General features: G+C 45.6%; 1 protein-coding gene across 3 annotated transcripts in view; it reads left to right on the forward strand.

Moving 5' to 3' along the window:
* The window catches only part of LOC135033722 (CUB and sushi domain-containing protein 2-like), a 1450369-nt gene that overhangs the window by 1210436 nt on the left and 214484 nt on the right, over positions 1-25449 (forward strand). For all 3 annotated transcript variants that reach the window (XM_063954204.1, XM_063954205.1, XM_063954206.1), the window contains 2 exons: positions 6208-6410; positions 24955-25146. In XM_063954204.1, coding sequence (XP_063810274.1) covers positions 6208-6410; positions 24955-25146 — 395 coding nt within the window. The remainder of the gene's footprint in view (positions 1-6207; positions 6411-24954; positions 25147-25449) is intronic.

Raw genomic sequence — 25449 nt, forward strand, 5'->3', positions numbered from 1 at the left:
ATAGTCCCTTTAACAGCGATGTACCGACATGGCCCTATACATTGTGTAATACACTGCAGGAAACAAACATTGATAGTTTAGAACTAGAATCTCATACACCTGTAATGGATTGTCGCAATTTCCCAATCCGGGAAATTCCCCAATACTGTACGATTATGGGGGACATGGACAATTTCCCACATTAGAGAGGAGAGGATGGTACTGTGCTGGCAGGGCAACACCCGAATAACCCCGCAGAGTAGCAGCAAGCCTGTTGGAATAATATTTGAGTACCCCTGCCATATTCAGTAGGTATGAGAGACTCTTGAATCACCCATTGCTTGCCTCGGTGCAGCCCAGGCGGGGCCTCTTTGTCCCTCCCCTTTCTGGGATCTTAGGGCTGCTGGCTGCAGTGGAGATGAGGGAGTCCCAGTACTACAGGGTGCAGTGCAATTGATCATTGATCAATTGCAGGGATTGATCATACCCGTGCTAATGGCTGCAGAGTCGCTGGACTATTCAGGGTGCAGTCATATATGGACCGGAAGCACCCGGCACGATATTGTCTTCCACCCCCCCCCCCCCCTATCTCTGCTGTGCACGTGACGTCATAACATGAACATCACACTCACATACCCTCCAACATGACCCGCCCCACTAGGTACAAAATGCTCTGTTTCTGATCTTCCCTCTTAATTTATTATTGCCATCACCTGTGAAGAAACAGCTTTCTTATCAATTAACTAGTTCAGCACAGGTGATGGAAATCATAAATTAAGAGGGAAGTCCAGGAACAGAGCATTTTGTACCTAGTGGGGCGGGTCATGTTGGAGGGTCTGCACTCACTGAAGAACTGAAGATCACCGGTTCGCAGCCCAGAACTGCATGCAGCATGCCCATCACAGCAAAGATGAACATGGCTCTGTACAGGAGAAGACACTGCGGGGGGGGGGGGGGGCGCGCTGGTATGTGTGTAACAAATGAATGCCTTGGCCCCGAGTGACAAAAATCCTGGTTTGTCCCTGCAGTGGGTGAGCATTTTGGAGAAACTTACAGCGACCTCCAGTGTCATTCAAGCATTAGTGGAAATGTTTGTAACAAACATGTTGTATATTTTACTAATGGTGAATAAAATGATACCAGTATAATATACCATATATTTCCTCTTGTTAAGATCATTTAAAGACTGATGTGAGCTTTGGCGCTTTATACTGTATCTGTAAAATGGATATAGGCTTCTGATATGGAACAATGCATATCTATAATGCATAACATACAGTAGATAATGTGCAGTCTACAATATAGAAGCATTTCAGCCTATCATTGTCACTATATACACAAAACACATGTTCTGCACAGGGATCCTTCTCACTCTGTCACTGTCAAGCATTACCACAGAGGACAGACTCGGTCAGGAGCTCCCTCATGGCTGAGTGTCAGTGTCACCCAGGGTGGAAGGGACAGGCTGGGGGCAGGTAGTTAGCAGACTGTCTGTTTTAATCTGCGTGTTTCATTTCACTGCCTGCACTAAAGCTGATCTCTGAAATCCCCTTTGCTCTGTCTGAGATTGTACGGCACCGTTGGATGCAATTTTGGATAAAAGTCCTATATAAATGCAAATAGGTGTCTGGGTACAATATATGCTAATCAATGACAAAACTGGCAGAAATGTGACAGAGTGTAATAACACTACCACAATGACTTTTTAATTTCTCCTGTGATGTTAGGAAGCCCTTCATCAAAAGGTCTGTCTTGTGTGCTTCTCACATTAGAACCAGTGTCTGGCTTAAATTCACTTCCATGACTGGCAAAGCATTGCTTAAACACCTAACAGAAATCTAATGCAACCAGAAGAATAAAGGGAATTTCTATCTGTAATAAAGGCAACAAGATATATAAATTAAAATGAAAATGTTTATTATGCCAGCTATGTTTAAAGATGCACATTGACTCTCATCATTGTACTTCCTATAATGAAGTGCGTCCCTAGTCACACAATACTAAGTAATACATTACATATTGACCTTTTTTATGCCTACTTTATAGAATTGGAGCTCAGTTATATCACAACTCAACAAGAACCATATGTTTAATGAAAATATTCATATTGCCTATTTTTCCAACTCTAACTTTATTTCTTATTTTGAATTTTCTATTCTATTAAATAATGAAAGTAATTTAATAATGTATGTTTCACCAAACATTGAAAAAGCATACATGTGTTTAATTGCAATGGCCTTCCCATTAACAAATTCTGCCAACAAAGAATAGACAAATCTTTAGTGATAATAATGCTCCCTTCCACAGCACTGCATAATAACAGGAACAGCTCTGCAAATAAAATAATGATAATACTGGGCAGCAGGGAATATTATATTCGGTTGATGCTAGATTCAAATGGCCTCAGGGACCTTTTACGGCAGGGGGAGGAGCCACAACACAAGGGGGAGGAGCTAGGCCAGCGGGATAGTTCCTCTACTATCCACGCCACCAACTACTACCTTTAGTAATCAGGTGGCGAGCGAAGCGAGCCACTGAGCCCGAAGCGTGGCAAGCAAAGCGAGCCCGTGAGGGTACTTTTTGGGTACCCTGTTCGACCGTAGCTCCTCCCCCTGGTGATGTGTCTCCGCCCCTAGTGATGTCAGAAGGTCCCTTCTCCCACTCCGATTTAGAACCAACCTATTATATTCCCAGCCACATGGCCTCTCCAGAATAAGAGTGCAGTATAGGGATATACTAGGGGGGATCTCTACCACCCCATGCACTATAGTATCAGTAAAATATTTCAATGTGGATAAAGGGGGTAATTCATAGTTGATTTCAGCAGCAAATTTATTAGCAGTTGGGCAAAACCATGTGCACTGCAGGGGGGGGGCAGATATAACATGTACAGAGATAGTTATATTTAGGTGGGGGGTGTTCAAACTGAAATCTAAATTGGATTGTAAAAATAAAGCAGCCAGTATTTACACTGCACAGAAACAACATAACCCACCCAAATCTAACTCTCTCTGCAAATGTTATATCTGCCCCACCTGCCATGCACATGGTTTTGCCCAACTGCTAACAAATTTGCTGCTGCGATCAACTCTGAATTACCCACAAAGGGGGTAATTCCAAGTTGATCGCAGCAGGAAATTTTTTAGCAGTTGGGCAAAACCATGTGCACTGCAGGGGAGGCAGATTTAACATGTGCAGAGAGAGTTAAGGGGGGTACTCACGGAGCGATATTCTAAGCAATCTGACTAGATTGCTTAGAATATCAGCATGATCGCTCCGTGTGTAGCCACCTCAGCGATAGCGATGCGCGGCCCCGCACATCGCTATCGCTGCTGATAGATTGGCCTGCATGCAGGCCAATCTAGCGGGTCGCTCACTTCACCCGCTGGGTGAAGTGAGCGGCCCCCCCGTCTCCCCCCGCATGCTCAGCACAGATCGCGCTGTGTTGAGCGGCAGGAGAGATGTGTGCTGACCGGTTCGCTCAGCACACATCTCTCCTGCATCGGCCCGTGGGTACTGGGCTTTAGATTTGGGTGTGGTGAGTTCAATCTGCAATCTAAATTGCAGTGTAAAAATAAAGCAGCCAGTATTTACCCTGCACAGAAACAAAATAACCCACCCAAATCTAACTCTCTCTGCAAATGTTATATTTGCCCCCCCTGCAGTGCACATGGTTTTGCCCAACTGCTGAAAAATTTCCTGCTGCGATCAACTTGGAATTACCCCCATAGTACGGTCAATGATGGACTATAGGCCTAATTCACTATGGATCGCTATTGAGGCTGAGATAGCGATATTCACAAATCTGCTCTTGCTAAAAATCACATGTGAAGTGCTGCCCAGAAAGGATAAAAGATGCTCACCGATGCATCCACAAATCTGTGTATGCATTAGCAGAACTGCAGTGCATACGCAAATAATGAGCACCATCAACAATTGCAACTGACCCCAGTATACTCAAATCAATGAGAATGCAGTCACACAGGGCGCCATGTTTTTGAACTTAGCGTTCACAGATGACATCAGATACACACCCTAAAAACGTCCATGACACGTCTGCGTTTTCCCAACCACTCCCCACAAACGCCATGTTACCACCCACAAACGGTCACTTCCTGTCAATCAAAATGTGTTTTCTTTACAATTAGGCTGCATTTGCAGTGCAATCGCATTTTATCCTTCACGCACGCGTAATGCGTACACAGCGCATGCGCAGTCTGCCAATAATCGCAGTTGCAAGCGGTAGTGAATCAGGCCCTAAGTTTGATAAGAAAAGAAGGTTCTTTGTGGGGGGGTTTAAACTAATCATTTAATAAAGTTTTTTGAGCAAGTAGGCTAATGTGAAAATATTCTTTAAATGGATTTTTTTTTTAATAAAAAGTGATTGGTCATGAGATGGGCCAGACATGCAATATGCATCCATCTATAAATGCCTGGCCCCCTCCACTCCACTGTGTCACTGTCATTGGTCCAACATCATGGTTTTCACTGACTAGTATCAAGAGTACAGAGTACTGCATATGCCAGGTTGGGGTGAAAGCTAGACCTATACTACAGTATGTATATTGAAGAAAATGGATTCAGAAAATACAGTAAATTGGCCGGAAAAAAATAATAGAATTTTTTATTAATTAATGTCTTGTTTTTCTAGACACTGCCGTAGTGTATTTCTCCACATAATCACCTGCTTCATTTAAAAATGTATCATATCTGTTCACGAGATTTAGAATAACCTTGTTGTACTTGGCTGCCTCCAGTCTGGTAAACTATTTGTTGTTTGCAAGCTTCAACTCATCAATTCCAAAACATTTTCCACCCAGGAACTCTGAGCTTAGTGAAAAGGGGAAAATCACATAATAACTTAAGGTGTTTGGCCTGTCAGTGGAAGGGGTGTGGCTAACCACCAGAAAGGACTGGCCAACCATTATAGGAGCATCATAGTATACTATATACACAGTGAGATATAGGGGACATGGGTATATGGGAGACAGAGATATATAGGTGAAACATAGAGGTATAGGGGACACAGAGTTATGAGACAGCAGTATAAGGGATACAGAGAGAGGTATAAGGGACACTGAGAGCTATACGGCACACAGGTATAGGGGGCACAGAGGCGTATAAGGGATACTGATAGAGGTATAAGGGACACTAGAAGGTATATGCGACACAGGCATAGGGGACACTGATAGAGGTATAAGGGACATTAAGAGAGGTATAAGGGGCACTGAGAGAGGTATAAGGGACACAGGGGCTCAAGTTAAGAACATGGGATCCCCTGGCTAGCATAACTTAACTGCTTCAGAACATCATTAAACATGTTCAGAACATTAAAACATGTACCCTTGCAGGCTCGCTTTGCTCGCCACAAGTTACTGTTCCTAATAGATGTCCACAGGATGTGTATATGGGACAAATAGAAGTATATAGGACACTGAGATATGTATAGGAGGCACAGAGAGGTATAGTAGACAATGAGGGATATAGGGGACATTAAGAGCATTATATTTATAGAGGGAAGTTAGGGGGCAATGGCACGTTACAGAAGAGATCAGTACTTACTGTAGTCAGCCGGAACCACAGCCTCAGTCTGCCGTAGGGATGGCCATCAACCATGGATAGTTGTCAAACATTAATGGATAACTGACGATCGATGGTTTTGCCATCAATGACCGCTAAGCCCCACCCCCATTTTTTTTATTTGCCCGTGACCCGGCCAGCACCTGCCTGTGGCAGCCATCGAGTAGGGCAAACCATCAATGGTTCACCATAAATGATTTAAGTGCCATTAAGTTATCACTGATGGCACTATCGGTGGGCAGCCCACCAATCGCCATTCCAGCGAACAGAAAAAGGGTGAATTTGCTGGGAAAATACAATGCAAGTTCGAAATTAAATGTAAAAATTGCTATTACTGTGTGAATTTGCTGTGAAAATGGCTGGCAGGACCTAGCTCGCTCCTAATTAAACTGACCCTTAAAAGTTTTTTTAGAAAAGATAAGAGGTATGCAGTTCTGTTATTTATTTTCAAAATACTCTGATGTCATAACTCGGTGATGATAGTTATATTGATATTTACAGGTATAGTATCATCAAATATTTATTATAAACAGATACTATTACTGTATAAGCATTTCTTTTTATATTTTATGTTATCATGTCACTTATTTCCACATAGACACATGTCTACTCTTCTAGCAGTCTGAAACTGTCTGCATCTTATCATAGGTTACACTTCACGGTTTTCCACACTGAGGATGTGCATGATGTCCTGAAGATATGGGATGGATCCGTAGAGAGCGGCATTCTCATGAAGGAATTAAGCGGTTCCACCTTGCCCTCCGACAAACACAGCACCTTCAATTCTGTCACGCTGCAATTCAATACAGATTTCTTCACCAGCAAACAGGGGTTCTCTATCCACTTTTCAGGTAAGATTTTGGAGTGTTTACTTTAACATTAACTCAACACAAGCATTCCCATTTCCATCTCCAACTACTCTGCACACTGAAAATGTGTATTACATTACTCGGGGAAAGCTTGGAATTGTATTACTCTGACAGAATGTAACATGGAGGCACAAAAAGTCTACCACTAAAATGTAAGCTGAGTCCTGGATGGGGTGATCTTCAGGTTGCCGGCGGCCAGCTTCCCGGCGACCACCATACTGGCGCCGAAATCCCGACTGCCGGCATATCAACATCTTTTCACCCTCTTGGGGGTCCACGACCCCCCTGGATGGAGAATAGATAGCGTGGGGCTCATTTGCACTCGCCCAGCTGTCGGTATGCCGGTGGTCGGGATTCCGGCGCCGGTATGCTGGTCACCGGGACCCCGACCGCCGGCAAACCATACTACACCCTCCTGGGTGGGATGCATCCAGCATTGCTTTTTGCATGTAATGCATCCCTCCACTTATCACAAGCATAACGGCATTTATTAACACCATATGCTTTAAGAAAGTCTCAAGGGGCATCTCTCCCGGTTAGAGCTGTCCTTTGTGATAGGTCCTAAACCACTTACTGTATATGCACCATGCTCCAGAATGCGATCCATTCCAGAATTTGGATGCTGTGGGCCTGTGGGCTTCTTTCCGTGTCCCCCCTGAGCGATTCAATTGTATCTTTCTCAGGGGGGAACACGGAAAGAAGCCCACAGGCCCACAGCATCCAAATTCTGGAATGGATCGCATTCTGGAGCATGGTGCATAAACAGTAAGTGGTTTAGGACCTGGGAATCCTTCTGCGTATGCGTTGAGTGAAGCGTACACCACTGGGGGTGCTGGGAGCGATTCAATTGTATCTTTCTCAGGGGGGAACACGGAAAGAAGCCCACAGGCCCACAGCATCCAAATTCTGGAATGGATCGCATTCTGGAGCATGGCGCATATACAGTAAGTGGCCAAACCTCATAAAACGTCATTTTCAGAGGTTTGACTGCAAAATATGATTTGATGTATTCCGTCCTTCAATCTGGGACACTGAAAGCAGAAGGTGCACAGAGAGACGTGCATGCACAATAGCACACCTGTCAGGTCGGCGGTGCGCCTCTGGCGGTCTTAGTGCTCAGACAGCGCTCTCTCCAACAAAGATGAAGCTGCATTGAACAGCGGCCGTGCCATGATCAGTGTTTTTTCTAGAGAAGTGCACTTGAAATTTTTCGGGTTTTGTGTTTTGGTTTTGGGTTCGGTTCCGCGGCCGTGTTTTGGGTTCGACCGCGTTTTGGCAAAACCTCACCGAATTTTTTTTGTCGGATTCGGGTGTGTTTTGGATTCGGGTGTTTTTTTCAAAAAACACTAAAAAACAGCTTAAATCATTGAATTTGGGGGTCATTTTGATCCCAAAGTATTATTAACCTCAAAAACCATAATTTCCACTCATTTTCAGTCTATTCTTAACACCTCACACCTCACAATATTATTTTTAGTCCTAAAATTTGCACCGAGGTCGCTGGATGACTAAGCTAAGCGACCCTAGTGGCCGACACAAACACCTGGCCCATCTAGGAGTGGCACTGCAGTGTCACGCAGGATGGCCCTTCCAAAAAACACTCCCCAAACAGCACATGACGCAAAGAAGAAAAAAAGAGGCGCAATGAGGTAGCTGTGTGAGTAAGATAAGCGACCCTAGTGGCCGACACAAACACCTGGCCCATCTAGGAGTGGCACTGCAGTGTCACGCAGGATGGCCCTTCCAAAAAACACTCCCCAAACAGCACATGACGCAAAGAAGAAAAAAAGAGGCGCAATGAGGTAGCTGTGTGAGTAAGATAAGCGACCCTAGTGGCCGACACAAACACCTGGCCCATCTAGGAGTGGCACTGAAGTGGCACGCAGGATGGCCCTTCCAAAAAACACTCCCCAAACAGCACATGACGCAAAGAAAAAAAGAGGCGCAATGAGCTAGCTGTGTGAGTAAGATAAGCGACCCTAGTGGCCGACACAAACACCTGGCCCATCTAGGAGTGGCACTGCAGTGTCACGCAGGATGGCCCTTCCAAAAAACACTCCCCAAACAGCACATGACGCAAAGAAGAAAAAAAGAGGCGCAATGAGGTAGCTGTGTGAGTAAGATAAGCGACCCTAGTGGCCGACACAAACACCTGGCCCATCTAGGAGTGGCACTGCAGTGTCACGCAGGATGGCCCTTCCAAAAAACACTCCCCAAACAGCACATGATGCAAAGAAAAATGAAAGAAAAAAGAGGTGCAAGATGGAATTGTCCTTGGGCCCTCCCACCCATTCTTATGTTGTATAAACAGGACATGCACACTTTAACCAACCCATCATTTCAGTGACAGGGTCTGCCACACGACTGTGACTGAAATGACGGGTTGGTTTGGACCCCCACCGAAAAAGAAGCAATTAATCTCTCCTTGCACAAACTGGCTCTACAGAGGCAAGATGTCCACCTCATCATCATCCTCCGATATATCACCGTGTACATCCCGCTCCTCACAGATTATCAATTCGTCCCCACTGGAATCCACCATCTCAGCTCCCTGTGTACTACTTTGTGGAGGCAATTGCTGCTGGTCAATGTCTCCACGGAGGAATTGATTATAATTCATTTTAATGAACATCATCTTCTCCACATTTTCTGGAAGTAACCTCGTACGCCGATTGCTGACAAGGTGAGCGGCGGCACTAAACACTCTTTCGGAGTACACACTTGTGGGAGCGCAACTTAGGTAGAATAAAGCCAGTTTGTGCAAGGGCCTCCAAATTGCCTCTTTTTCCTGCCAGTATAAGTACGGACTGTCTGACGTGCCTACTTGGATGCGGTCACTCATATAATCCTCCACCATTCTTTCAATGGGGAGAGAATCATATGCAGTGACAGTAGACGACATGTCCGTAATCGTTGTCAGGTCCTTCAGTCCGGACCAGATGTCAGCATCAGCAGTCGCTCCAGACTGCCCTGCATCACCGCCAGCGGGTGGGCTCGGAATTCTGAGCCTTTTCCTCGCACCCCCAGTTGCGGGAGAATGTGAAGGAGGAGATGTTGACAGGTCGCGTTCCGCTTGACTTGACAATTTTGTCACCAGCAGGTCTTTGAACCCCAGCAGACTTGTGTCTGCCGGAAAGAGAGATCCAAGGTAGGTTTTAAATCTAGGATCGAGCACGGTGGCCAAAATGTAGTGCTCTGATTTCAACAGATTGACCACCCGTGAATCCTTGTTAAGCGAATTAAGGGCTCCATCCACAAGTCCCACATGCCTAGCGGAATCGCTCCCTTTTAGCTCCTCCTTCAATGCCTTCAGCTTCTTCTGCAAAAGCCTGATGAGGGGAATGACCTGACTCAGGCTGGCAGTGTCTGAACTGACTTCACGTGTGGCAAGTTCAAAAGGTTGCAGAACCTTGCACAACGTTGAAATCATTCTCCACTGCGCTTGAGACAGGTACATTCCACCTCCTATATCGTGCTCAATTGTATAGGCTTGAATGGCCTTTTGCTGCTCCTCCAACCTCTGAAGCATATATAGGGTTGAATTCCACCTCGTTACCACTTCTTGCTTCAGATGATGGCAGGGCAGGTTCAGGCGTTTTTGGTGGTGCTCCAGTCTTCTGTACGTGGTGCCTGTCCTCCGAAAGTGTCCCGCAATTCTTCTGGCCACCGACAGCATCTCTTGCACGCCCCTGTCGTTTTTTAAAAAATTCTGCACCACCAAATTCAAGGTATGTGCAAAACATGGGACGTGCTGGAATTTGCCCATATTTAATGCACACACAATATTGCTGGCGTTGTCCGATGCCACAAATCCACAGGAGAGTCCAATTGGGGTAAGCCATTCCGCGATGATCTTCCTCAGTTGCCGTAAGAGGTTTTCAGCTGTGTGCGTATTCTGGAAACCGGTGATACAAAGCGTAGCCTGCCTAGGAAAGAGTTGGCGTTTGCGAGATGCTGCTACTGGTGCCGCCGCTGCTGTTCTTGCGGCGGGCGTCCATACATCTACCCAGTGGGCTGTCACAGTCATATAGTCCTGACCCTGCCCTGCTCCTCTTGTCCACATGTCCGTGGTTAAGTGGACATTGGGTACAACTGCATTTTTTAGGACACTGGTGAGTCTTTTTCTGACGTCCGTGTACATTCTCGGTATCGCCTGCCTAGAGAAGTGGAACCTAGATGGTATTTGGTAACGGGGGCACACTACCTCAAGAAATTGTCTAGTTCCCTGTGAACTAACGGCGGATACCGGACGCACGTCTAACACCAACATAGTTGTCAAGGCCTCAGTTATCCGCTTTGCAACAGGATGACTGCTGTGATATTTCATCTTCTTCGCAAAGGACTGTTGGACAGTCAATTGCTTGGTGGAAGTAGTAAAAGTGGGCTTACGACTTCCCCTCTGGGATGACCATCGACTCCCAGCAGCAACAACAGCAGCGCCAGCAGCAGTAGGCGTTACACGCAAGGATGCATCGGAGGAATCCCAGGCAGGAGAGGACTCGTCAGAATTGCCAGTGATATGGCCTGCAGGACTATTGGCATTGCTGGGGAAGGAGGAAATTGACACTGAGGGAGTTGGTGGGGTGGTTTGCGTGAGCTTGGTTACAAGAGGAAGGGATTTACTGGTCAGTGGACTGCTTCCGCTGTCGCCCAAAGTTTTTGAACTTGTCACTGACTTATGATGAATGCGCTGCAGGTGACGTATAAGGGAGGATGTTCCGAGGTGGTTAACGTCCTTACCCCTACTTATTACAGCTTGACAAAGGCAACACACGGCTTGACAAATGTTGTCCGCATTTCTGGTTAAATACTTCCACACCGAAGAGCTGATTTTTTTTGTATTTTGACCAGGCATGTCAATGGCCCTATTCCTCCCACGGACAACAGGTGTCTCCCCGGGTGCCTGACTTAAACAAACCACCTCACCATCAGAATCCTCCTGGTCAATTTCCTCCCCAGCGCCAGCAACACCCATATCCTCCTCATCCTGGTGTACTTCAACACTGACATCTTCAATCTGACTATCGGGAACTGGACTGCGGGTGCTCCTTCCAGCACTTGCAGGGGGCGTGCAAATGGTGGAAGGCGCATGCTCTTCACGTCCAGTGTTGGGAAGGTCAGGCATCGCAACCGACACAATTGGACTCTCCTTGTGGATTTGGGATTTCGAAGAACGCACAGTTCTTTGCGGTGCTTTTGCCAGCTTGAGTCTTTTCAGTTTTCTAGCGAGAGGCTGAGTGCTTCCATCCTCATGAACATAGGCCAGGGCCTCAGCCGTTCCTTGCCACTCCGTGTGGTAAATGGCATATTGGCAAGTTAACGCTTCTCCTCCGACAATTTTATTTTAGATTTTGGAGTCCTTTTTTTACTGATATTTGGTGTTTTGGATTTTACATGCTCTGTACTATGACATTGGGCATCGGCCTTGGCAGACGACGTTGCTGGCATTTCATCGTCTCGGCCATGACTAGTGGCAGCAGCTTCAGCACGAGGTGGAAGTGGATCTTGATCTTTCCCTAATTTTGGAACCTCAACATTTTTTTCTCCATATTTTAATAGGCACAACTAAAAGGCACCTCAGGTAAACAATGGAGATGGATGGATACTAGTATACTTATGGATGGACCAGCGACTGCCGACACAGAGGTAGCTACAGCCGTGGACTACCGTACTGTGTCTGCTGCTAATATAGACTGGATGATAATGAGATGAAATTAATATATATATATATATATATAATATCACTAGTACTGCAGCCGGACAGGTATATATATTTATTATGTAATGACTGATGACGGACCTGCTGGACACTGTCAGCTCAGCAGCACCGCAGACTGCTACAGTAAGCTACTATAGTAGTATGTATAAAGAAGAAGAAAGAAGAAAAAAAAACCACGGGTAGGTGGTATACAATTATGGATGGACCAGCGACTGCCGACACAGAGGTAGCTACAGCCGTGGACTACCGTACTGTGTCTGCTGCTAATATAGACTGGATGATAATGAGATGAAATTAATATATATATATATATATATAATATCACTAGTACTGCAGCCGGACAGGTATATATATTTATTATGTAATGACTGATGACGGACCTGCTGGACACTGTCAGCTCAGCAGCACCACAGACTGCTACAGTAAGCTACTATAGTAGTATGTATAAAGAAGAAGAAAGAAAAAAAATGGGTAGGTGGTATACAATTATGGATGGACCAGCGACTGCCGACACAGAGGTAGCTACAGCCGTGGACTACCGTACTGTGTCTGCTGCTAATATAGACTGGATGATAATGAGATGAAATTAATATATATATATATATATATATAAAATATCACTAGTACTGCAGCCGGACAGGTATATATATTTATTATGTAATGACTGATGACGGACCTGCTGGACACTGTCAGCTCAGCAGCACCGCAGACTGCTACAGTAAGCTACTATAGTAGTATGTATAAAGAAGAAGAAAGGAAAAAAAAAAAAACACGGGTAGGTGGTATACAATTATGGATGGACCAGCGACTGCCGACACAGAGGTAGCTACAGCCGTGGACTACCGTACTGTGTCTGCTGCTAATATAGACTGGATGATAATGAGATGAAATTAATATATATATATATAATATCACTAGTACTGCAGCTGGACAGGTGTATATATTTATTATGTAATGACTGATGACGGACCTGCTGGACACTGTCAGCTCAGCAGCACCGCAGACTGCTACAGTAAGCTACTATAGTAGTATGTATAAAGAAGAAGAAAGAAAAAAAAAACACGGGTAGGTGGTATACAATATTATATATATATATTATATACAATTATATATATATATATATATATTAAACTGGTGGTGATTATTAAACTGGGGGTCAGGTCACTGGTCACACTATCAGCAACTTGCAAGTAGTACTCCTAAGCAGACAATCACAATATATATTATACTGGTTGTCAGTGTGGTCACAATGGCAGTGTGGCACTCTGGCAGCAAAAGTGTGCACTGTACGTTATATGTAGTACTCCTGAGTCCTGCTCTCAGACTCTAACTGCTCCCCACTGTCAGTGTCTCCCCCACAAGTCAGATATACATTATACAGTCACACTATCTATCTATCACTTCAGCAAGTAGTAGTACTCCTACTAATGCTCCCCAAAATTACTACTGTGTCTCTCTCTACTCTAGTCTCACTCTCTTCTTCTCTTCTCTATAAACGGAGAGGACGCCAGCCACGTCCTCTCCCTATGAATCTCAATGCACGTGTGAAAATGGCGGCGACGCGCGGCTCCTTATATAGAATCCGAGTCTCGCGATAGAATCCGAGCCTCGCGAGAATCCGACAGCGGGATGATGACGTTCGGGCGCGCTCGGGTTAACCGAGCAAGGCGGGAAGATCCGAGTCGCTCGGACCCGTGTAAAAAAACATGAAGTTCGGGCGGGTTCGGTTTCCGAGGAACCGAACCCGCTCATCTCTAGTTTTTTCCTATGAAAAAGGTACCAGAACGCACATAAAATTACAACATTTATAGCAGCTTCATGCTCTGGACAAGTCTGCAGATGCTAATTCTATATTTGAAATTAGGTCACTCATTTATTCCTATTTAAGGAATCAGTTAAAAATGTAATAAAAATGATAACAAAAAAAGTGCTGTGTTCTATTGAGTACCAGGATGCAGTTAAGTTGCCAACAGTCGGGATCCCTGCTGACTGCTGACAATACTGACAGCTGGAATCCCGGCTCACAGGGGCTATTCCCACTTGTGGGTGTCCATGACACCCATAGAGTGGGAATAGAACCTGCAGCGAGCGCAGCTGCTGGCCAGGGTGCTGTTATAGTGACAGCCGGGATGCTGTTGTCGGTATACTGATAGCCGGCATCCCGACCGTCGGTAAATCATACTGAACCCTGAGTACCATAAGAAAAAAGCATTGGTCAAGAAAGAGCCAAGACAGAATTCACAAGGGGGGAGGTACAGTAACTAAGGGAACAACAACCGCATAGGACAGTATTGTTAGGCTCTGCAAGAAGATTTTGGAGCGAATGTATATAGCACAAAGCACACGTACCCACACTATATACAATTTGAGATGGAAGGAAAGAAATGCTCTACCACACTACGCCACATTTTACTACATACGTACATATATACATACATACATGTGCTGTATATATTTATTTATTTCTTTATAATGATGTGTCTTCCATTGATCTTAGCAATGCATAAGAGATGCTCTTCACACAAATTATATTCATGAACTTATTGCCATCAAGTATCTCCTTCTCCCAGGAGACCATAAAAAATCCTAGGCCTCTTGAAACAGCGAGAAAATAATGTTTCTCTAATATCAGATTAGATTAGAAAGCTAATCAGGCGTTTAGCCTCTGACAGGCTCCCTCCCTGCTGAACCTGCACCTTTTAATGTAGAAATGATAGCAAGCAGAAAGTTGGAGATGATTGTCCCCATCCCTCGCTCATCTCTGAGTCTACATTATGGTGCAGTATTGTCTTCAATGAATTGAATCTATGTCCACGCTATAAGATACTGCAGATGGAGGTGAAATATGTTATCTGCTTATACAAGTACTCTGAGCTGCCATATAGGGTCATTGCTGATGCTCTGTTTGACACAACTACTTTTACTGGGTTTGTTCAGTCAGCATTAGATTGTTCCTAGGGTACACAGAATTTTATGTAATATTTAATAAAAAGATTTTTTTTTTCTTTTTATTATTCTGTGTTATAAATACTATTTCAGTACCGGCGGTCGGGATCCCAGCAATCAAAATACCGACACTGGAATCCCGACACTGTTCGGAATGCCGGCGCCAGCAACCCGCCTAGGATCACAATTCCGGCGCCGGAATCCCAACTGCCGAGATCATGAATGTACTGTATGTTTGCCGGCCTGTTGGATAGGTAAGCCTCGGTGGGGTAGGTTAGGTTTAGACTGCGGGAGGGGATGGGGGGTGGGGGTGTTAGGTTTAGGCTGCGGGAAGAGAGGGCTAAGGATAGGGGGTAAGTATACTTGCCTTCCTCCTTTAGGTGTTCTCACCATTGGGAAGCCGCTGTTTGTATTCTCAGCAGATATTAGCTTTGTACTTTCCTTGTAAAGCCGGGTTCCAATGTATATATAGACAGTATCTAGACAGACAGTCAGTAGATTGACATGCATTTGGTTGACATGGTCTAAAAGTCGACATGTAAAAGGTAGACAGAGCTTAAGGTAAACAGGTACAAAAGGTTGGCAGGTTCAGAAAGTTCACATGCAAATGGTCGACACACATACAGATGTAGCCATGCTTATCTTGCTGCGATGTGGCATGCTGCAACACTGCTTGGTGCATGGCATGCCAGGCTGCGACTATTTACAGCCAACGATCGCTTCATTAATTCCTAAGGAGTTAATGAAGAGATTGACGTCTGCGAATAGTCGCAGCCTGGCACGCTATGCAGCAAACAGTGTTGCAGAATTCCTTTTTCTCTAACGTCCTAAGTGGATGCTGGGGACTCCGTAAGGACCATGGGGAATAGCGGCTCCGCAGGAGACTGGGCACATCTAAAGAAAGCTTTAGGACTAACTGGTGTGCACTGGCTCCTCCCCCTATGACCCCCCTCCAAGCCTCAGTTAGATTTCTGTGCCCGACGAGAAGGGTGCACACTAGGGGCTCTCCTGAGCTTCTTAGTGAAAGTTTTAGTTTAGGTTTGTTATTTTCAGTGAGACCTGCTGGCAACAGGCTCACTGCATCGAGGGACTAAGGGGAGAAGAAGCGAACTCACCTGCGTGCAGAGTGGATTGGGCTTCTTGGCTACTGGACATTAGCTCCAGAGGGACGATCACAGGTCCAGCCTGGATGGGTCCCGGAGCCGCGCCGCCGGCCCCCTTACAGAGCCAGAAGAGCGAAGAGGTCCGGGAAAAACGGCGGCAGAAGACGTTCCTGTCTTCAATAAGGTAGCGCACAGCACTGCAGCTGTGCGCCATTGCTCTCAGCACACTTCATACTCCGGTCACTGAGGGTGCAGGGCGCTGGGGGGGGGCGCCCTGAGACGCAATAAAACATTACAGAAATACCTTACATGGCAAAAAATGCATCACGTATAGCTCCTGGGCTATATGGATGCATTTAACCCCTGCCAGAATATACAAAAAACCGGGAGATAAGGCCGCCGAAAAGGGGGCGGAGCCTATCTCCTCAGCACACTGGCGCCATTTTCCCTCACAGCTCAGTTGGAGGGAAGCTCCCTGGCTCTTCCCTGCAGACAGAAAGGGTTAAAAAAAAGAGAGGGGGGCACTAATTAGGCGCAGTATTAAAACATACAGCAGCTATAAGGGGAAAAACACTTATATAAGGTATGGCATACTCTCCCTCTGTCTCCCCAAAGGGCTAGTGGGGTCCTGTCCTCTATCAGAGCATTCCCTGTGTGTGTGTGCTGTGTGTCGGTACGTTTGTGTCGACATGTATGAGGAGAAAAATGATGTGGAGACGGAGCAGAGTGTCTGTAACAGTGATGTCACCCCCTAGGGGGTCGACACCTGAGTGGATGTACTGTTGAAAATTACGTGACAGTGTCAGCTCTATATAAAAAAACAGTGGTTGACATGAGACAGCCGGCTACTCAGCTTGTGCCTGTCCAGACGTCTCATAGGCCGTCAGGGGCTCTAAAGCGGCCGTTACCTCAGATGGCAGATACAGACGCCGACACGGATACTGACTCCTGTGTCGACGGTGAAGAGACAACCGTGATTTCCAGTAGGGCCACACGTTACATGATTGAGACAATGGAAAATGTTTTTATACATTTCTGATAATACGAGTACCACCAAAAAAGGGGTATTATGTTCGGTGAGGGAAAAACTACCTGTAGTTTTCCTGAATCTGAGAAATAAAATAAGGTGTGTGATGATGCGTGGGTTTCCCCCCGATAACAATTAATAATTTCTTAAAAAGTATTGGCTGCATACCCTTTCCCGCCAGAGGTTAGGATGCATTGGGAAACACCCCCTAGGGGGGATAAGGCGCTCACACGCTTGTAAGAACAAGGGCTCTACCCTCTCATGAGATGGCCGCCCTTAAGGATCCTGCTGATAGAAAGCAGGAGGGTATCCAAAAAAGGTATTTACACACATACTGGTGTTATACTGCGACCAGCTATCGCCTCAGCCTGGAGGTGCAGTGCTGGGTTGGCATGGTCGGATTCCCTGACTGGAAATATTGATATCCTAGATAAGGATAGTATATTATTGCCTATAGAGCATTTAAAAGATGCATTTCTATATATGCATGATGCACAGCGGAATAATTGCCGACTGGCATCAAGTATAAGTGCGTTGTCCAATTCTACCAGTAAAATGGTCAGGTGATGCGGATTCCAAACGGCATTTGGAAGTATTGCCTTTGAAAGGGGACATTTGGGGTCGGTCTTTTAGACCTGGTGGCCACGGCAACAGCTGGGAAATCCAAGTTTGTACCCCAGGTCGCCTCTCAAAATAAGACGCCGTATTATCAGGCGCAGTCCTTTGTTGGCAAGCGGACAAAAGGTTCCTCTTTTCTGCTCGTGACAGAGGGAGAGGAAAAAGGCTGCAGAGATCAGCCAGTTCCCAGGAACAGAAACCCTTTCCCGCCTCTGCCAAGCCCTCAGTATGACGCTAGGGCTTTACAAGCTCAGGCACGGTGGGGGCCCGTTCTCAATGAATTTCAGTGCGCAGTGGGCTCACTCGCAAGTAGACCCCTGAATCCTTCAGGTAATATCTCAGGGGTACATATTGGAATTCGAGACGTCTCCCCCTCGCCGTTTCCAAAAGTCGACTTTACCGACGTCTCCCTCTGACAGGGAGGCAGTTTTGGAAGCCATTCACAAGCTGTATTCCCAGCAGGTGATAATCAAGGTACCCCTCCTGCAACAGGGAACGGGGTATTATTCCACACTATTGTGGTACCGAAGCCAGACGGCTCGGTGAGACCGATTCTAAAATCTAAAATCTTTGAACACTTACATACAGAGGTTCAAATTCAAGATTGAGTCACTCAGAGCAGTGATTGCGAACCTGGAAGAAGGGGACTACATGATGTCTCGGGACATCAAGGATGCTTACCTTCATGTCAAAATTTACCCTTCTCACCAAGGGTACCTCAGGTTATGGTACAGAACTGTCACTATCAGTTCAGACGCTGCCGTAGGGATGGTCCACGGCACCCCGGGTCTTTACCAAAAATGATATCCCTTCGAAGGAAGGAAATTTTAGTTATCCCTTACTTGGACAATTCCCTGATAAGGGTAAGATCCAGGGAACAGTTGGAGGTCGGTGTAGCACTATCTCAGGTAGTGTTGCGGCAGCACGATTGGGTTCTCAATATTCCAAAATCGCAGCTGGTTCCGACGACTTGTCTTCTGTTTCCTAGGGATGATCCTGGACACAGTCCAGAAAAAAGGTGTTTCTCCCGGAAGAGAAAGCCAGGGAGTTATCCGAGCTAATCAGGAACCTCCTAAAACCGAACCAAGTCTCAGTGCATCAATGCACAAGGGTTCTGGGAAAAAATGGTGGCTTCCTACGAAGCAATCCCATTCGTTAGATTCCACGCAAGAACTTTCCAGTGGAACCTACTGGACAAATGGTCCGGGTCGCATTTTCAGATGCATCAGCGGATAACCCTGTCACCAAGGACAAGGGTATCCATCCTGTGGTGGTTGCAGAGTGCTCATCTTCTAGAGGGCCGCAGATTCGGCATTCAGGACTGGGTCCTGGTGACCACGGATGCCAGCCTGCGAGGCTGGGGAGCAGTCACACAGGGAAGGAATATCCAGGGCTTAGGGTCAAGCCTGGATACATCACTTCACATAAATATCCTGAAGCTAAGGGCCATTTACAATGCTCTAAGCTTAGCGAGACCTCTGCTTCAAGGTCAGCCGGTGTTGATCCAGTCGGACAACATCATGGCAGTCACCCACGTAAACAGACAGGGTGGCACAAGAAGCAGGAGGGCAATGGCAGAAGCTGCAAGGATTCTCCGCTGGGCGGAAAATCATGTAATAGCACTGTCAACAGTATTCATTCCGGGAGTGGACAACTGGGTAGCAGACTTCCTCAGCACGACCTCCACCCGGGAGAGTGGGGACTTCACCCAGAAGTCGTCCACATGATTAAAAAACTCGACAGGTATTGCGCCAGGTCAAGAGACCCTCAGGCAATAGTTGTGGACTCTCTGGTGACACCGTGGGTGTACCAGTCAGTGTATGTGTTCCCTCATCTGCCTCTCATACCCAAGGTACTGAGATTGATAAGATGGAGAGGAGTAAGCACTATATTCGTGGCTCCGGATGGGCCAAAAAGGACTTGGTAACCGGAACTTCAAGAGAGGCTCACGGAGGATCCGTGGCCTCTACCTCTAAGAAGGGACCTGCTCCAGCAAGGACCCTGTCTGTTCCAAGACTTACCGCGGCTGCGTTTGACGGCATGGCGGTTGAACACCGGATCCTGAAGGAAAAAAGGCATTCCGGATGAAGTCATCCCTATCCTGATCAAAAGCCAGGAAGGATGTAACCGCAAAAACATTATCACCGCAATTGGCGAAAATATGTTGCGTAGTGCGAGGCCAGTAAGGCCCGACGGAGGAAATTCAACTGGGTCGATTCCTACATTTCCTGCAAACAGGAGTGTCTATGGGCCTGAAATTGGGGTCCATTAAGGTTCAGATTTCGGCCCTGTCAATTTTCTTCCAAAAAAGAACTAGCTTCAGTCCCTGAAGTTTAGACGTTTGTAAAAGGGGTACTGCATATACAGCCTCCTTTTGTGCCTCCAGTGGCAATTTGGGATCTCAATGTAGTTTGGGTTCCAAAAGTCACATTGGTTTGGACCACTTAAATCTGTGGAGTTAAAATATCTCACATGGAAAGTGGTCATGCTGTTGGCCCTGGCCTGGGCCAGGCGCGTGTCAGGATTGGCGGCTTTATCCTGTAAAAGCCCTTATCTGATTTTCCATTCGGACAGGGCGGAATTGAGGACTCGTCCTCAGTTTCTCCCTAAGGTGGTTCCAGCGTTTTCACCTGAACCAACCTATTGTGGTGCCTGCGGCTACTAGGGACTTGGAGGAATCCAGGTTGCTGGATGTTGTCAGGGCCCTGAAAATATGTTCCAGGACGGCTGGAGTCAGGAAATCTGACTCGCTGTTTATCCTGTATGCACCCAACATGCTGGGTGCTCCTGCTTCTAAGCAGACTATTGCTCGTTGGATTTGTAGTACAATTCAGCTTGCACATTCTGTGGCAGGCCTGCCACAGCTAAAATCTGTAAAAGCCCGTTCCACAAGGAAAGTGGGCTCATCTTGGGCGGCTGCCCGAGGGGTCTCGGCTTTACAACTTTGCCGAGCAGCTACTTGGTCAGGGGCAAACACGTTTGCTAAATTCTACAAATTTGATACCCTGGCTGAGGAGGACCTGGAGTTCTCTCATTCGGTGCTGCAGAGTCATCCGCACTCTCCCGCCCGTTTGGGAGCTTTGGTATAATCCCCATGGTCCTTACGGAGTCCCCAGCATCCACTTAGGACGTTAGAGAAAATAAGAATTTACTTACCGATAATTCTATTTCTCGTAGTCCGTAGTGGATTCTGGGCGCCCATCCCAAGTGCGGATTGTCTGCAATACTTGTACATAGTTATTGTTACAAAAATCGGGTTATTATTGTTGGGAGCCATCTTTTCAGAGGCTCCTCTGTTATCATACTGTTAACTGGGTTCAGATCACAAGTTATACGGTGTGATTGGTGTGGCTGGTATGAGTCTTACCCGGGATTCAAAATCCTTCCTTATTGTGTACGCTCGTCCGGGCACAGTTTCCTAACTGAGGCTTGGAGGGGGGTCATAGGGGGAGGAGCCAGTGCACACCAGTTAGTCCTAAAGCTTTCTTTAGATGTGCCCAGTCTCCTGCGGAGCCGCTATTCCCCATGGTCCTTACGGAGTCCCCAGCATCCACTACGGACTACGAGAAATAGAATTATCGGTAAGTAAATTCTTATTTTTTTTACTTTTTCATACTTTACGATCCACGTGGACTACGATTGGGAACGATAACCTGCATGGCGAGCGGACACGGTGCACTAATTGGGGTTCCCGGTCACTGTACGGCAAAAGCAACAACCATTGGGAAAAAAAACCCTCATGTCAACCTTTTGACCTGTTGACCTAGTCCCTGTCGACCTAGAATCCCTGTCGACCAAAAGTGGTCGACCGAGACACTATCAACCTAAGTGTGGTCGACCTTCAATACCACACCCGAGTGTTCAACTTCTGACCATTAAGTTTCCACCCTCTTGGAACGCATGTGAGCACTGTGATCTGCCTGCTGCAGTAAGTGGTGATTTGTATGGGACTAATGCTGAGTACACACATGTAGATATATCTGCAAATCAATTGATCTGCAGATATACCTATAGCCGGATCCGGCAGTGTGTTGTGCATACACACTGCCGAATCCGTCGGGACTGACGTCACGAACGGGGCGGACAATTACATGTGCCCGCCCAGTTGCGCAGTCAATCACCGCCGGCGTCTGGGATTCGCCCAGAGAAAAACATGAGGTGCGTGCTGCAGGGGAAGGGTTTGGAAACTTTGTTAGGAGAGGCGGCGCAGTGTCTCATCATGCAGGGTGTGTCATCATGCGGGAGACCCGGGGATGGAGGCAGCGTGGAAAGGAGACCCTGCCCTGACTGTATTGTCCTTGGTGCCCCTGTGCAGGAGTGGGGGGTGGTTGGTTTAATAATGTGCATTATAAGGGATTGGGAACCTACTAGGCTGTTACAATCAATAAGGGAGGGGGAGGCACTCATGCATAATACAGTCAACAATAATGGAATTGGGTATAATAATAAGTATAAGGGACAATCCATCCCTTAAAATTCTTATTATTAGTTTACACCCATTAATGTGACTGCATTATATATCAGTGCCCCCCCCCCCCTGCTGATTGTAACAGGTTCCCTTCCCTTATAATACCCATTATTACACCCCTCAGTCAGTGACTGTATTGATCATATATCAGTGCCTCTCCCTCCCCCCACCTCACTGATTGTAGCTAGCACCCATCCCTTTTAATACTTATCACCGCTATTAGTGTGACCGCACACTACAATTAGTGAGGGGGGAGGAAATATTATCAATACAGTCACTTACTGAGGGATGTAATAATGAATTATAAGGGATATGAAAACCTGTTACAATCCATGAAGGTGGAAGGCAGTGATATAAATTGCGGTCACTGAGGGAGGGGAATAATAATAGTATATGAGGGGATGGGCATGCTACAATCGGTAAGGCTGTGGCACTCATACAATGCAGTCAGTGACTGAGGGTGTAATAAAGGGGTACAGGGACCTGCTACATTCAGTGAGGGGAGCACTGATCTAAAATGCAGAAACTGAGTGGTGTAATAATAAAAATTAGAGGGGAGAGAAAATGGTGCAGTCAGTTCCGAGAAAGTAATAGAATAGAATATAAGGAGGAAAAATTACAAATAATGTAATGGGTCATAAATCAGAACAAAAATATGGTGCTATGGATTTTTTGAGGTAGGGGGGCCCCAAATCGGTATCTTGCTTAGGGCCCCGTGAGGTCTAAATCAGCCTTTGCACAAGGGTATACGATTGTTGACCTATTGTATATTGACCATATGAGGTCGACCTGAATGAATTTCTGTCTAATTACTGTAGATCTTCTATACAACACCCGTAAGCCCAATCAACGCTTATCCCTCATGTGCTTATCCTTTGTCTTACTTTAATAATCTTCAACTGTACCACATCCAGCAGTCTTCTGCCACCTGATACTTATTCCAGTGTCATCTGCTGATGTAACTATGTTTATTTACCCTGTACTTGTCCTATACTGTCATCAACTGTAAGTTGCTGTTTTCTGTTTGATTATTTATGTACTCTGTAATTGGGCGCTGCGGAACCCTTGTGGTGCCATATAAATAAAGTATAATAATAATAATAATAATAATAATAAAATGTGTAAAAGAGGTTTCTATGTCCCAAGAGATCAATGTATTAATTAGTACTGTGCATGCCCTCCTTCAATTTCACTAAAGGCAATGAATATGAACAACTTTCCTTAAATCACATAAAGGTTTTGGTGAAACACCCTATGTAACCCATCCTCATCACTTTTGTTCTGCCAATCAGTAATTATACTCTGTATTATGTTAAAATATGGAAATACAGTCTATTGGTGCATATAAATGATTTCAACAAAACAGCATTTAACTCAAGCATGATACGCAATATAAGAATCAATAATCAATATGTTTTCATATCTTCAATCATCTGAGGGAGACCCATCACCACTACTTTGATGCTCAGAATCAATAGTCAATATCACCGCAGACGCACTAAGCATCCCAATTAAACGAAGGGAACACTCCCTTCATATACAATAGTTTCTGATCCTGTTCTAACCTGGTATTTCAACCTCAAGATCAGTGTGCCCACTGTAGGCGGTATCCAATTACCCCTGATCCATTTTCGAACCATGAAGACATCCAGATATTGTGATTAATTACCGATGGTCATTATCGCGTTATCCTAGACAGGCTGTTTTCATCGGCTGAAATGGACCCGCAGTTGTGCGAAAACACATGGGATCCCATGTGTTATCGCAGCTCCGGCAGCCTAATATTGCAGATTATTCTTTATGTGCCTGAGGCACCCGGAGCATAATCCGTGATAAGTGCTGGTATCATAGAGGAGAGCGCCGCATCAGGATTAATAGTATAGCCCCCTGCGCTACAGTTACCCGTGGTCATTGACTGCGGATATTTTGATACCCCCTGTGTGTTACAACACCATGACTTATTCTCTTATCTTCATGGTCTATATTTTGTCTTAGGTATATGTACAAACTCCTTCTCAGGGCCACACACAAAAATCTATGTGTCATGAAGAAAACACTAATTTTAACCCACTGGTAACAAGTAGTAATCAAAAATTATAAAACAGTTTAATAGACACATAAGTTACAGTTTTCTCAGGGTGGAAAAGCCCTTCAAGTTTCACTTAGTTTGCTTCACGTTACATTGACATCACTGGGGCATGCAACATTAAAAAGGTTGCCAAGCATGGAAATAATGTACAGTACTTTTACCATAAAATATAAGGGCATTAGAAACCATTGAGGAGTTCAATAACAATACAAACGCACAATGCATAAGGAGTACAGTATTCCCTGTAATATGCAATTTGAAACAAAGCTAGTTATGTTCATTATTAACCTCATATTTTACATTACAACTTTCCAAATTATGTATAGGTTACTGTATACTGTATGTTACAGAAGTGACATTTGTTCTTCCCAAATACAAGTGGTGATATAACTTCACATCAAATATAAGGATATATTTTACATACATTCATGTCACGTGTGTGTTCTGATTCAACATGATCTCTTTCACAGACAGAAGAATCTGTTGATGCTGATTTGCATTCAGTGCCGGGAGGAGGAGAGATACTCTTGAACGGTTGTCTTTGTTTTCTTTTTAGTTACTACAGCTACATCCTGTAATGATCCCGGAATACCTCAAAATGGCAGCAGAAGTGGAGATAGTCGTGATGCTGGTGACACCATTGTATTCCAGTGTGATCCAGGCTATCTTCTAGAAGGTGAACCCAAGATTAACTGTGTGCAGATTGCTGACAGGTTCTACTGGAATCCCAACCCTCCAATCTGCATAGGTAAGGCTGACAGAAGGACATTCAGCTTGACGGGGGATAAACCCTGAAGTATTTGGGGGCTGTGTATGAATCGGACCCTGGGCTTTACTTAGTTTAGTTAACCAATGAGATAGCAGGGAAGTGTAGGGGCTTTGAGTGAGGGATTCTGACTGGAATCTCTTCTTCAAGACATCCTCTCCCTCCCTACTTCCCTCCCTAATTTTAGTTTCCTAGTGGCGGCAGTGATCGTCAGATCAGAAATGATGCAGTTCTAATTGTTCTATACCTATGTGGGCATTGTCTGACTTAAGGTGGGTACACACT

This window comes from Pseudophryne corroboree, chromosome 2 (assembly GCF_028390025.1).
Source record: "Pseudophryne corroboree isolate aPseCor3 chromosome 2, aPseCor3.hap2, whole genome shotgun sequence".
NCBI lineage: Eukaryota > Metazoa > Chordata > Amphibia > Anura > Myobatrachidae > Pseudophryne > Pseudophryne corroboree.